This window comes from Haliaeetus albicilla, chromosome 1, assembly GCF_947461875.1.
Source record: "Haliaeetus albicilla chromosome 1, bHalAlb1.1, whole genome shotgun sequence".
In the NCBI taxonomy this organism is placed as follows: domain Eukaryota; kingdom Metazoa; phylum Chordata; class Aves; order Accipitriformes; family Accipitridae; genus Haliaeetus; species Haliaeetus albicilla.
The window spans coordinates 25,894,504-25,906,918 of record NC_091483.1 but is presented as its reverse complement, the minus strand read 5'-3'; the positions used below and the strand labels follow the sequence as shown (position 1 = coordinate 25,906,918).

Here is a 12,415-nt window from a genome sequence, read left to right as displayed (position 1 = left end):
CAAGCTTGGTCAGCACTTGCCTGCAGTCATGCTTGTGGTTTATGCTAGAGCAGGTTGGGGTGAGCTTTCTTCCACTTTCCGTATGGGGATTCATCATCTTATGCCCATGGGGAGAGGGTAGACAAAGCATATATACCTTGTTGATGAAAGCCATAGTGCTTTCCTCTCTGGGGAGGCAGACCGTGTTCCCTGCCCCTTTCTACCTGCATACAGCCAAGCAGGGAGAGTACTGGCATTGCCTTTGGGAGCTCTGCCCTCCTTTATTGCTCCTGTGTAGAGGAATTAACAATTTGAGCCCTGTCTTGTCCTTGGACATGTATATTGGGTCACCGGCAGCTAGGGACCTTCTTAGTGCTGCTAGCTGACCCCAGTGGTGTCAGCTAGGAACAATGCATATTTCTGATATGGGAGGGATAAGTCTGCTCATAACTACCACTATCAGAAATATATTATAGCTATTTTTGGCAGCAACTAGGCTTGAAACTCAGTTTTTATAAAGAGAAGATCCATGCTAGAGCTTGCATATAACTGCACTACTGCTCTTGACTAGCAGAAGACACCAATAATCTCTGCTACTTGTTGAGCTGATTCATTTGTTGCTCCTCATTAGCTTGTAATGGCTTTTACTGCTAGTGTTGTTTTTAAGGCTTAGGATAAGAAATACATATATTTTTGCTGTTTAGGACCACCTCATCCACATATGTTTTCTAGTTCTTCCTGAAGGATGTAGTTGTTACCAGTAAAGAAATCTGCAAGTCTCTTCATAATTAGAGTAAATAATCTGCTCTGAAGTCTATAAGCTCAAAGACCATTTTTCACCTTCAGATTAAAAATGTAACAGAAAAACCTCATCGCTAAGGAGAATGAAAATGGGAGTGATGTAAAAAGCATGCCTGAAATCAAGATATATTTACTATCTCATCACTTATGGCCTGCTCTGGCTTCAGATGTCTTATTTAAAATCTACTCTCGCTCTTTTTCCTTGTCCTGTTCAATAAAAACAAAAGAGCTGAAATGATTTTAAATGTTAAGACCATGATCTTCAATGCTGGCTCTGTTGCTAGAAGTTAAATTCTTATCCAATCCATTAAAAGGCACTGGTTTTCCATGTCATATCTAGTTTTGATCACAGCAGAGAAATGGGAAACAATAAAAAGAGACATAATGTGAAACAGATTTTTAGCTTTCTGCTTAATTTTTTTTCTACATTGGTTTTTCACTTTGAAAATATCTGAGTAAGAGTTAACTTGATGCTCTGCAAAAAAGAACTTTTCTTTTCTCAATTCCTGTTGGAAAACCTTGCCGTTAAAACAAGATGCTATATAAATAGTAGTGTGCTGTAAAGATGCTGATGCAGACTGGGTGGCTAAAGTTCCCCGTGGTGGCTGGCGATATTTCAAAGGGAGACGTACAAACCTTGTGAGCAGATCCATTTCTAAATAGACTGTCCTGGAAAAGCTCCCTCTTTGATTCAGTGCATCTCACTCAGAACATGTGTTAACTGATTCTAGGGCATAAGTCAACCCATCCAGGTGAAACTTCATCCACCACAAGGAAAAAAAAAAAAAAAAAGAAGAGGCTAAGTCATCAGAGAGTTGTAACTGATGTGAAGAGTGATGTTAATCTGTCACCTGATAAACTAAAACAGGAGGCATGAAGCCAAACTGATGTGCCTGATTAAAAATCCAATCCACTCAAGTGGGATCCGTAAGTAGAGAAAAAGGGTTAAGAGATACAGGGACTGAGGTTTCTGTTCTACAGTGGTCCTTCAGTTCAGCATCAAACAAGGTCAAGACTACTGCTGTACTCAGTTTCATACTGCATTAGCAACATCTCGCTTGCAGGCTAGCAAGGTCTTACTTACACCAAGCTCCCCCAAGCAGAATCAGACTCTATTAAATTAATTTGTTTTGATGAAGTGCCACATCGTGATGACATACAGTAAATGCTAAATTAGATCTTTAGTACATAAATCATATAACTGCATATTTAGAAGTGTCCCTTGCAGCAAGGGTTCACAGGCAGTGCTGTAACTGTGCTGACCAACACGGCAATGTTATCCCAGGCTACCAGCTTGCATGCATGGTTATGAGCAATCTCCTGGAAAACTGGCCTTATGAGGGGGAGAGGAATTGGACATGGTTTAAAGTTCGAAGTCAGTCATCAAAATTTATTGCTCCATTGTGCATTCTTCTGCCCGTGACTGCCTCAAATTACTCAGCAAAGGTAAATGAGCCTGGAAAAGAGGGGAAAGAGTTGAAAAGGCCTTGAAAGATGTATATGATTTTTGCTGGATTTTTGAGACTTTGGAGATGTCATTTCACAAACTATAGGGTGGAAGTTCAAGGAAACCTTTGCTAGTAAGAGGAAAAAGTAAAAAAAACCCAAACCTCAAAAACCTAAACAAGACACAGCAGGGGAAGAAAAGGAAGAGGTAGTGGCAAAGGTTGAGGGTTTGGAGCAGTTACATCTCTATCTGCAAACTCTTTCTGACCACTGCTGACAGGGCTTTGGCATCTGATCATCTCCTAACTGCTGATTAACATAGCACTGTTTTATATTTAACTCAGGCTAGAGCAGGAGGGGCTGGGGGTGGGGTTGCGCTGCTTATAAGGGGAGCACGGCAGGAACAATGTTCTTCTGTGTCAGTTCCCTCCGTCTCCCAGCCCAGCTGCACTCCTTTTGATCATTCACATTTCCTCCAAATGCATGTTGTCTTTAATTAATTGACTGTCTCGTGGAAAGCGAGGTGGGGGAGACGGGCAGAGAACAGCTATAGCTGCACAATTAAAATACAAACCGTCTGCTGAGTTTACTGAATGCAAGTGCTGAAGTGACTAACAAGCTTTTTTACAGTTAATGTTTTGCTCTGAGAACAGACCCAGGAGCAGAGATGGAGGGCATGGATTTTGAGGATGAGAAGTCCAAGAGGTACTGCATGAAGACAAAGCACGTGGCTGTCATCTGTGGTGTTGTGGTCATTGTAGGTCTTGCAGTGGGGCTTGGCGTGGGATTGAGCAGACCTAAATCTCAGCAACCTTCAGGGGGAACAGATCAGCCAACAAACCCTCCTCCCCCAGTGGATTTGGGTCCCTGTCCTCCTAAAAATGATGAGACTGGAGACTGGAGACATTTTAGGCTACCCACTTATATCAAGCCTGTGCACTATGATCTGGAAATGAAGCCTGAAATGGAGACAGACATTTACACTGGGACAGTCAGTATTTCTATTGCTTTGGAAAAATCTACCAGCTACCTATGGCTCCACCTGCGAGAGACCAAGATTACAGAAATGCCTACACTCCGGAAATCCTCAGGACAGCAGATTGCTCTGAACGACTGCTTTGGGTACAAGCCACAAGAGTACATAGTGATGAAGGCAGAAGCAGAACTCTCTGTCACTGATGAAAGTGATCCCTATATACTCACTCTGAAGTTTCAAGGCTGGCTGAATGGTTCCCTGGTTGGGTTTTATAGGACCACCTACACTGAGAATGGACAGATCAAGTAAAGCAGTTTTTCTTTTATTTATTAAACCTTCTTCTCTATTTCTACTTGCTCAGGCCTGCTTTATTTCTGTTTCAGGTTCTCAGTCTTGTTTCTCACCAACTTGCTGACATTCTGGGCTGTTCTTTAATTTTCTCATTCCCCTAAGGAAGATGCTGTATTCAAAACCCTTTGGCTGTTGACAAGTGAATGTGGGCAGGAGAGATGAGGGGTTTGTTATTATTATTCTGAAAAACTTTTTCAAATTCTACTGATCCCAGGTTATCTTTGAGCTTTATGAATGGCTCCCTCAGAGAGCTGAAGGGATCGAGGCCTGTTTTTATCTCTGTAGTACAATAAATAGCATACAGCTCTCACCACTCTCTTCTGTCACTCCCCAAGGTAACAGTTTTGGTGTAAAATGCTCTTATGATAGTTTTCCTGACATGATGCCTCCTTGATGTTGTAAGCCTGAGGAATATCCAAACCAGCACTTCCCTGTCCCTCCTGCAGCTGGTTTAAATTATGGGTAGGAAGTCCAAACAATGAAGTTATCTTTGACTTGGGTTTTTTGTGCTACAGCTCTTCCTTTTTAATATATCACTAGTTATTGAAAGATTACAAAGCCTCTGCCAGTTCAATTAACCCATTCCACTTCCCAGGTTTGCACTACTTCAAGGTGGAAGCTTTTGAAAAAGCCATTGCCCACTGCTCAGAAGCATTTCTTTGCAGTTAACCTATGGAGAGGACACTCATCTGTTTTCCAATATTTACATTTCTGAAGTGACTCATTCCAGCCTTTACAGCTAGAAGATAAACTTGGCTAGACTTTTCCAAGGCCCTGTAGCAGGAGCATGGAGACAAACACTAGTATGTTTTCACGGCACTTGTTTGCCCTCCTGGGACAATGGTGTCATGAATGAGAGTCGTATCAGCTCCATTCAACTGCTGACAGGCAATGCCAGGAGTAGCAGCAGTGACAGGCACCAGCAGCAGCAAATCTAAGAGGCAGAGGAAAAAGCAAGCATTGATTTTTCATACTTAAACATAGTTACCTGATCTGGGAAGAAGCCATGTAGAGAACAGCTTTAACCCCAGCCAGCTCTTTCCCTCTTGTTTTCCTCCATCTACCATCTCAGTATTGCTCTGACTTGGAAGGTGCTTTGGTTTGACACTTTGAGCATCTGACATCCCCACAGCAGTTTTAAAGTGTAACCTGTTAACATGTCTCTAAGTTGAGGTGTGTTACTTCCTTTTTATTGGCGAAGGCTACCTAGATATTAAATTAACAGATCTGTCACAACACCAGAACAGCAGGACCAGAATGCAGGTCTCCTGAGTCACAGAGCAGGAAAGGTGAGTGCCCATCCCTCAGATCCAGACAAGGACCAAGCATCTGACATCAGGAAAGAAGGAGAACTTCATAAGCTAAAGAAAGCATAAAATGTGAGCTCACTTTAAGAAGGTTCTTACTTCTTGATTTGGATGCTGGAAGGTATAATTGCAAGGATGGTCCCAGCCAGCAGTCTGAAAACACTCAATACAGAGAGGAACTTGAGTGTGTAAATTTGTTTGTTAGGCTTGAGAAGGGCTCTAATAAGAATGAGTGAATGGTGATTTCTGAAATGCTTTTCATGTGTTTAGGTCTGGGCAGATTGTTTGTGGGGGTGGAAGAGGCGATGTACATGATAGTGATACGTACAGCTTTGACATGAAAACCACCACCAGCCAAGTGGTGCTGCAACCGCCAGCCAAGTTGCTGCTATGTGGCATGAGGGTAGATGATAGGATGGGGTGAGGAAGGATGACAAGGGAAGGGTTTTATTCCTTATTAAAACTGCATTTTGCCCTGGCTTTCTACTCAAAAACAATGCTGACCAGAATTATCTTTTTTATTTCACCTTTGCCTGAGGCAGACATCACCCTTGGAAAATTTCAACCCAAATAGTTCCTCTTTTTGTCATGTTGTAAGTAAGTACAAATCGGATCAGGAAATAGCAAAAGTCAAGCAAGTCAATTAATAGCAGAAGAAGGGGGCTGAGGTGAAAATGAGAGCCAACATGTAATTAACCTACTCCCCCATCCCTTCTGGGCAGTGTTAGAAGCAGTGGGACCTTTTGAGAAAATTAGTAACGCTGGAAAGTCAGCTTCCAGGGCTGAGCTTCTCCCCAGCTGTCTATCTGTGAAGGCAAAGGTTTGCCAAAGCATTGCTATAATGCCTTTTGTTTACAAACTGGGCACATGTCCAGGGTCTGCTGTTGCTTAGATTGAAATCTCCCACTACATTTTGTAGAAAACAGGTAGACACGTGCTGAACATGCCTGCAAGTCTGGGATCCATGGGAGGCTTAGGGAGAAGAACACCTCATTTGCATGTGAGGGTGTGGAGCAGGAAAGCAGGAACTTTGAGAATGCAGATTTTATACATAGACCTGCCTAGATCCTCCTGTGGGTGCCTGAATCCAGCTGTAAGCACCGAGGTACTTTGGTAAAGCTATTTCTCTGTCTGTGCATTTCATTTCCCCATTTATGAAAGGGGAATAGCAGTCCTTCCCTACTTTGCATGATGCAGTGAGCATAAATATGTTACAACTGTGTTATTTTCAGGTATTAGGGAAAGGAGCACAACAAGAGTCCTTGCGTGCTGTAATGGGTTCTTTTAACTCATTAGTGCCTCTCAAGGAGTGTGCTAAAACCCACTTTTATTTTCTCCTTAATATTACAGATGATAAAAACATGTCACAGCAGCTGTTTTTGATTTTGCTGATTACTGTTAGTGACAAGGTATAGCTTCCCTTTTATAGGAATTCTCTCTGTCCTCTGTAAGAGGAGAACAAGAAGCTTATAAAAGATACTTGGCTGGGCACATCTCTAACAGGGAGACTGGCATTTAGGATTTTATTGATTTGGGAAAGGCAAAAATATTCTTTAGTGTACAGAAGTAGCACTGCTGGATTTCTTCCTCAAGGAGAAAATTTTCTCAGAAGAAGCAATGAATCTGAATTTAGGGAAAGACTAGGAGAAAAATGCTTTAATTAGCTCAAGGGGAGGGGTTTTTCCACTAACCCCCTGTGCTTTGGGAAAAAATAAAAGGGAGGGCGGGAAATTCATCATGGTTCTAAATGCAGTGCTGTTTTATTTTGGGAACAACAGCTGGATGCAGCTCCAGCCAGATCTTCAATTCGATGATATTTACAATTGTCACCTCTAGTTCATATTTAAAGATCTGGACATTAACAGCAAAGAGAAGGGCAGAAGCCACCACGCAGTGAAGAAAATCTTATCTAAAAACTACATTATACAGTTTGAAAGGAAATTACAACATTTCATGTTTCTAGTGCCACTTCTATGCATGCCATAGCCTGGAGCTCTCATCATCTACCCCATAGGAATGGTAGTGCTAAAGTTTTGCACTGCTGATGTCTATATGCATCCACAAATATATGAGGATAGATGGATTATCACCTTATAAAACAACAGAAATATCACAGTGTTATCAGTCTGTAGGAACAAGATACAAATGTGTCAAAATATATAGCCATTTTTTTAAGCAATAGCTGTGAAGCATTGCCCTGGGGACTTGAAGTTAACTTAATTGTGAAATAGCTTTCAAATCCTACAAAAAGTAAAGAGCAACATCAAACAATTTACCAAGCAAAAGAAACTCTGTTGAGCCTGAAGTTATGTTAAGGTGAGTGTTCATTATGCTGTCTACCCATGAACTTTTGAGTTACTATTCCAATGAACATGAATGGTAAGAACCCAGACATATTACCTCCAATCAGGCTTGTAAATGACCCTTGCTGCTACAAGTTCCTAATGACCAGTTTAGTATTTAACCGTCACAGGGAAATGCCAAGGGCAAGAGAAACATTGAAAAATTGGTTGTCAAGTGAGCTTGTAGGATTGCTGCAGATCTGTAATTTATGATGTACAGTCTTAATTACTTTTTGGAAAGAAAAACTAGCTTAATATAGTTGGAGCAGAAGCAAGCACGATATGAACGTTCACAACCTTCACCTTATTTTTTTACATGACCCCTATTGTCTAGCTCCTCCAGCTGTTTTTGCATAACTCACATGACTTTCTAAATCCTCCAACACAGCTACCATAGCATCAGTTACGTACTAGGATATTCACCTGAACTTCCCATGCTTTCTCCAGCAGTTTCATTAATGGAGTCAGGAGAGCATAACAGCACCAGCAGAAAACTGTACATGGTAACTGCACAAAAAGAAACGCACAAGCAGGATGAGATTTTACGGGCACTTACAAAATTCCGAGGTGTCTTCTCAGGAGATGTTGAAGACTCCAATCCCAAGATATGCTCTAGTGGGTAAACAACACATGGAGTGACTTAAGTAAGCGTCCCCATATCAGGATCTTAATTTCCTTTCAGATGATACCATCAGTAGTTTATTTTAGGCACATAAATCAATGGGAAAGCTCATCAGGAAGGTGAGCAAAACTTTTGCCATCCATTAGGGGTCATTCCTATCATATTGGCTGTCTCCTAAAAATGTTTGATGATAAGCAATTTGCTTTAGCTTTTGCTGTGAAACCTAGAGGATGCTGATGGCAAACTTGGAGGTATATGTGTTAAAAATACCTGTATGATGTCAGCCTGTGCATTTCTGATGTCACCTACTTTTGTAAATGGACAAGTACACACAAATATTTGTAGTTGACTTTAGTTTGTGAAACTGCTAAAAAGTTATGCTTAGAAATTGCAGACAAGGTTTAAAAGATATATAATGAAGGCTTGCCAATGTGTTGTTTGTTTAAGGAGCATTGCAGCTACTGATCATGAGCCAACAGATGCACGGAAATCATTTCCTTGCTTTGACGAGCCCAACAAAAAGGCGACTTACAACATATCTATTGTACATCAAGATGCGTACCAAGCACTTTCAAACATGCCAGTACAGGTATGTACTTCCCAACTCTGCTGCCTAAGTGGAATGGCTCTGTAAAGCCACTGGAAGGGTAGCATGGATCGCAAGTTCCCTGTACGTTCACAGACTCTACCACACAGACACTGTAAAGTTAATGGTTAATAAGTATTCCATAAAACAGGACTGGTTGGCTGGTTAGGACTCCCAGTGGTCCACCAGCACAAAACATGGCAATACAGAGCCAAATCCAAAGCAGAAATGAAACATCTCTTCTGTCTTTAGGTAGCTGGTCCTCTATTCAAATATTCTAGATGAGCATCCCCTACTAACTATAAATAGGTATATGCAGGTTCTTCAGTGAAACCAGGTAGACTCTGAGAAGAAATTCTCTGGAAGACAACTGCTTCCCAGATGGGAAGTCTAAAATAATCACTGAAACTACATAATGGTCCAAAGCAAGGGTCTGCTGATCACAATCTAATGGCAAAGGATCCTGCTAGCAAGAAAGCCTAGGATTATTATTTTTAATAATACAGGATCTGAAAACCCATCTGTCAGCTCATGGGTGTGGACACTTGTCAGTTCACCATGAGTGTAATTTCCTAAATAATTTATTTCTGGATCTGGTGGGTCAAATTCCAAGTTTTGTACAAAATTCAATAGCATCAATTAACTACCTCTGGGCCCTCTGGAAGAAGATTGAATGGCTTTCAGCTGAGAGAGATTCTAATGAATAGTTTAACTGAATATGTAGTCCAATGTATAATTTCTAATGAATATGTTCTGAAGGGGGAGATAAAGTGCCAAGTTTAAAAAAAAAAAATAAAAAAGAAAAAAAGAGCTTCCAGCCTCCAGGCTGTTGACATTTGCATCTTCCCAATCACTCCCCCACCCAGAAAACAAAGGTCTGCTTTACTGTGTACTGTTTTATTTAAAGAGTCCCCCAAACCTTAACTATCCCCTAGCAATGCATCTGAAAGAACTATTACCAATCCAATACAGCTGCCTCCCAGACTCTTTGCAAATTTAAAGCTCTAACCCATTGTTATTAAAAATACTTCTATGATACCTAAAAGAGCACCAGGCAGTTTGATGAAAAACACGGGAAAGGAGAGTGTTTGCCATACCTTTCTTCACAGACCTCAAATAAGCGAGGGTACTGGCAAGAAAGATGAGGGGATGAGACTAGATCTTGCCAAGATTTAGTGGGTTTGGGGATTTACTTTACACCTTTACATGTGGACCTTGCCTCTAGTATGAACAGACAAAAATAAGCTTTCAAAGAGCTAGCTACTGCTTGTTAATTAATTTGCTAAAATCCAAGTACAGTCAGGGAAATGTAGGTTATACTGGGTTCATACTCAGGTTTGACTAATGGATGATAGCAGGGCACTTTTTCATCTGGTGCACTCACAAGGTCAGTAGCTCTGTTCTTAGTAGTGAAAGATCTTTGGGAAATCTTTTCAACAGATGGAAATGTAATAGTTTGTAAATGCAAAGCACGTTGTGTGTTACATTTACATGTCCTGTAGTAGTTTTGGTGGTGTGGAACTTTATAATCTACACAGCAAAATCAGAATCTTGTACATTTCGTTTGCATTTTTCACTGGAGTGAATTTTTTTAAACTTTTTTTCCACTGAAGTCCTGACTTTGTTGAAAGAAAAAGATATCAAAATAGAGTCAAAATGAGTCAAATAATGGAAAAGTAGTTTGCAATTATCTCTATGAAAAAGGGTTTGTGAATATCCATGAAAAGTGTTTTTTGCTCATGGAATCATATTACCTGTAAGATTCATTTTTTGTGCTTTATTTATATTGTATTTATAACAAACAAATCTTATGAAGTATTATATCTCTAGAAGAAGGTTAATGTCTTTTACATGCTGTTTGCTTTTGTCCTATTTAAGTTAGTCATCCAGTCAGAAGCACAAAATAATTATCAGACAGGCAATAGCAGATAATAGCAGAAATAAGTATTTAGAGGATGAATCACACACAACAGGTTGCAGGTTTGGTCATATAGTTCAGCTGAGAGTTAAGGACATTTGGGAAAATCAGGAATGGTTTTTAACTGATTTACAAAATAAAAACTATAAGCAGTACTAAACCTTATGTAGGATTAAACAATCCACGAATTAGCAATGCTAATTTGTATCTGAATGAGTTCAGGACAGATTCATTAGACTGGTTCTAAGTAGCATCCCAGCAATCTCTGGCTCCTACATGACACATGTACTTAAGAGAGGAGAGAATCCAGTCTCTTCTCTGATCTGTCCAAAGTGATGTTATTTAGTGCAACTATTTCAAGAACAAAACACACTAGCATACACTGGAAAACTCCTGTTGGCAAAATTCCTGTGCATGTGAATGATTTCAAATCCTTGATTAAAATTAGAACCAGGTAGACTTATTTAGTGCAGAAAAACAAAGTCCCATTTTGTGTATTGCAGAAAAAACGTGTTGTCTGTTCTCATGCCATTGGCAATGGGTTGCCAAAAGAGGTGATTTATCATTCCTATGTAGTTGCAGCCTTCATAGAAATATTGTACTCTGTTCTGCATATGTTTGCAATTCCAAAAATCAAATTAATTATTTTTCCATTTCTGCAGAAAACTGTACAGCTGGGCAGTGGCTGGACTCGGACAACTTTTGAGAAGTCAGTTCCCATGAGCACTTACTTGGTATGCTTTGCAGTGCACCAGTTCCAGTGGACAGAGAGAATATCCGCTAGTGGAAAACCTGTAAGTTCTGTTGCAGCCTGAACATGGTTCAGATGACAGATGTACTGTGATTTGCATTTAAAAAAAAAAGAAACATCTCTTTTTATAATACAAACAGGAACATAATTTTCCTTTTCCTATAGCCTATTTGATGCAGCCTGTTTTATCAGATTGGGTGTTCACAGTGGTCCCTCTGACCTTGGCTACATACAGTGTTCTGCAGTCCTTCCCTGTCTCCCATCTTGGTGAGATCCCAGTCAGTACCTCCCATACAGGCACATGGGTGAGGAAGGAGCACTATTTCTCCAACCTCATCCCTGAGTTGAAGCCCAGAGTCTGAGGGAATGTACAAATCCAGGAGTACAAGAGATTCACAGGCCATGGATACAACTACTTTACAGTTTTCTGTGGGTTAAAAGGTGTGAATCTATGCACTTGATGTCTTCCTATTTATAGTCATGGAGACATAGGACTACAATGCTACGTGCCATTATGTATTGGCTCTAATATTATTTATTTTACAACAGTGGCTAAAGGGAACTGCCCAGTGTAAGTTCTTTACAAATAAGTATAGAAGTGATAGTGCCTGCCTAAACAGCTGAATATTTGGTAGATGCCCTAATGAAGTACATATGTTTGAATCTGAATCCATAAAATTAAAATAGCTCCTTTATTTAGATGCAACAGGCAGTCCAATCCAGTTCTCACTTAGATTCAAATCTCCTGAAGGTGCAGCTGATCAGGCATAAAGACATCACAAGACATTATGTTGAATCACAACCTGAAAGCTTAAATACAATTTGCCCCTCAATATATACTCCCCATTTATCCTAAACCTAGTCTGGGATGCTCAACCCACTGTTAATTATTTATTTCATGCAAGACAAAGGGTGATTCCAGGGCTGTATGCTTTTGCTGCTTCCCCTTCTTTTCCTCTTAGGGGTGTAACACATGGTCTTGAGGTTCAGCCGAGCTGGCAGCCCTTTTCTCCTCTTCTGGAGGCAGTGATGCCAATGGACAGGGAATCTAGAGCAAAGCCCCAGCCAGACCACTGTTCCCCTAGCAAGTAAGCTCTTCCTGAGTTTCTCTATCCGAAAAAGCTCAGCAAATCCTTCCCTACTTAAGGCTGTCCACTGATGTGAAAATCTGCCTCGTATAAATATCCAAAGTGCTGATCCAGTTCTTAGCAAAGACTTCCTGGCACAGTGCTGCGCTAAGGCATCCCTCCTCTACACCCTCTCTAGCATCGTGCTGTACACATATATTACTTCTTGACAGATAACTAAGGCTAAATTACACTTACCCAAGCAATTG

At 40.6% G+C, this 12,415-nt stretch overlaps 1 protein-coding gene across 1 annotated transcript in view; it reads left to right on the top strand.

Moving 5' to 3' along the window:
* The first annotated feature begins 2,654 nt into the window (after positions 1–2,654).
* The window catches only part of ENPEP (glutamyl aminopeptidase), a 37,099-nt gene continuing 27,338 nt past the window's right edge, over positions 2,655–12,415 (top strand). The window contains exons 1-3 of the mRNA XM_069782788.1: positions 2,655–3,507; positions 8,272–8,413; positions 10,991–11,122. Of these exons, the coding sequence (XP_069638889.1) occupies positions 2,894–3,507; positions 8,272–8,413; positions 10,991–11,122 (888 nt within the window). The 5' untranslated portion in view covers positions 2,655–2,893. The remainder of the gene's footprint in view (positions 3,508–8,271; positions 8,414–10,990; positions 11,123–12,415) is intronic.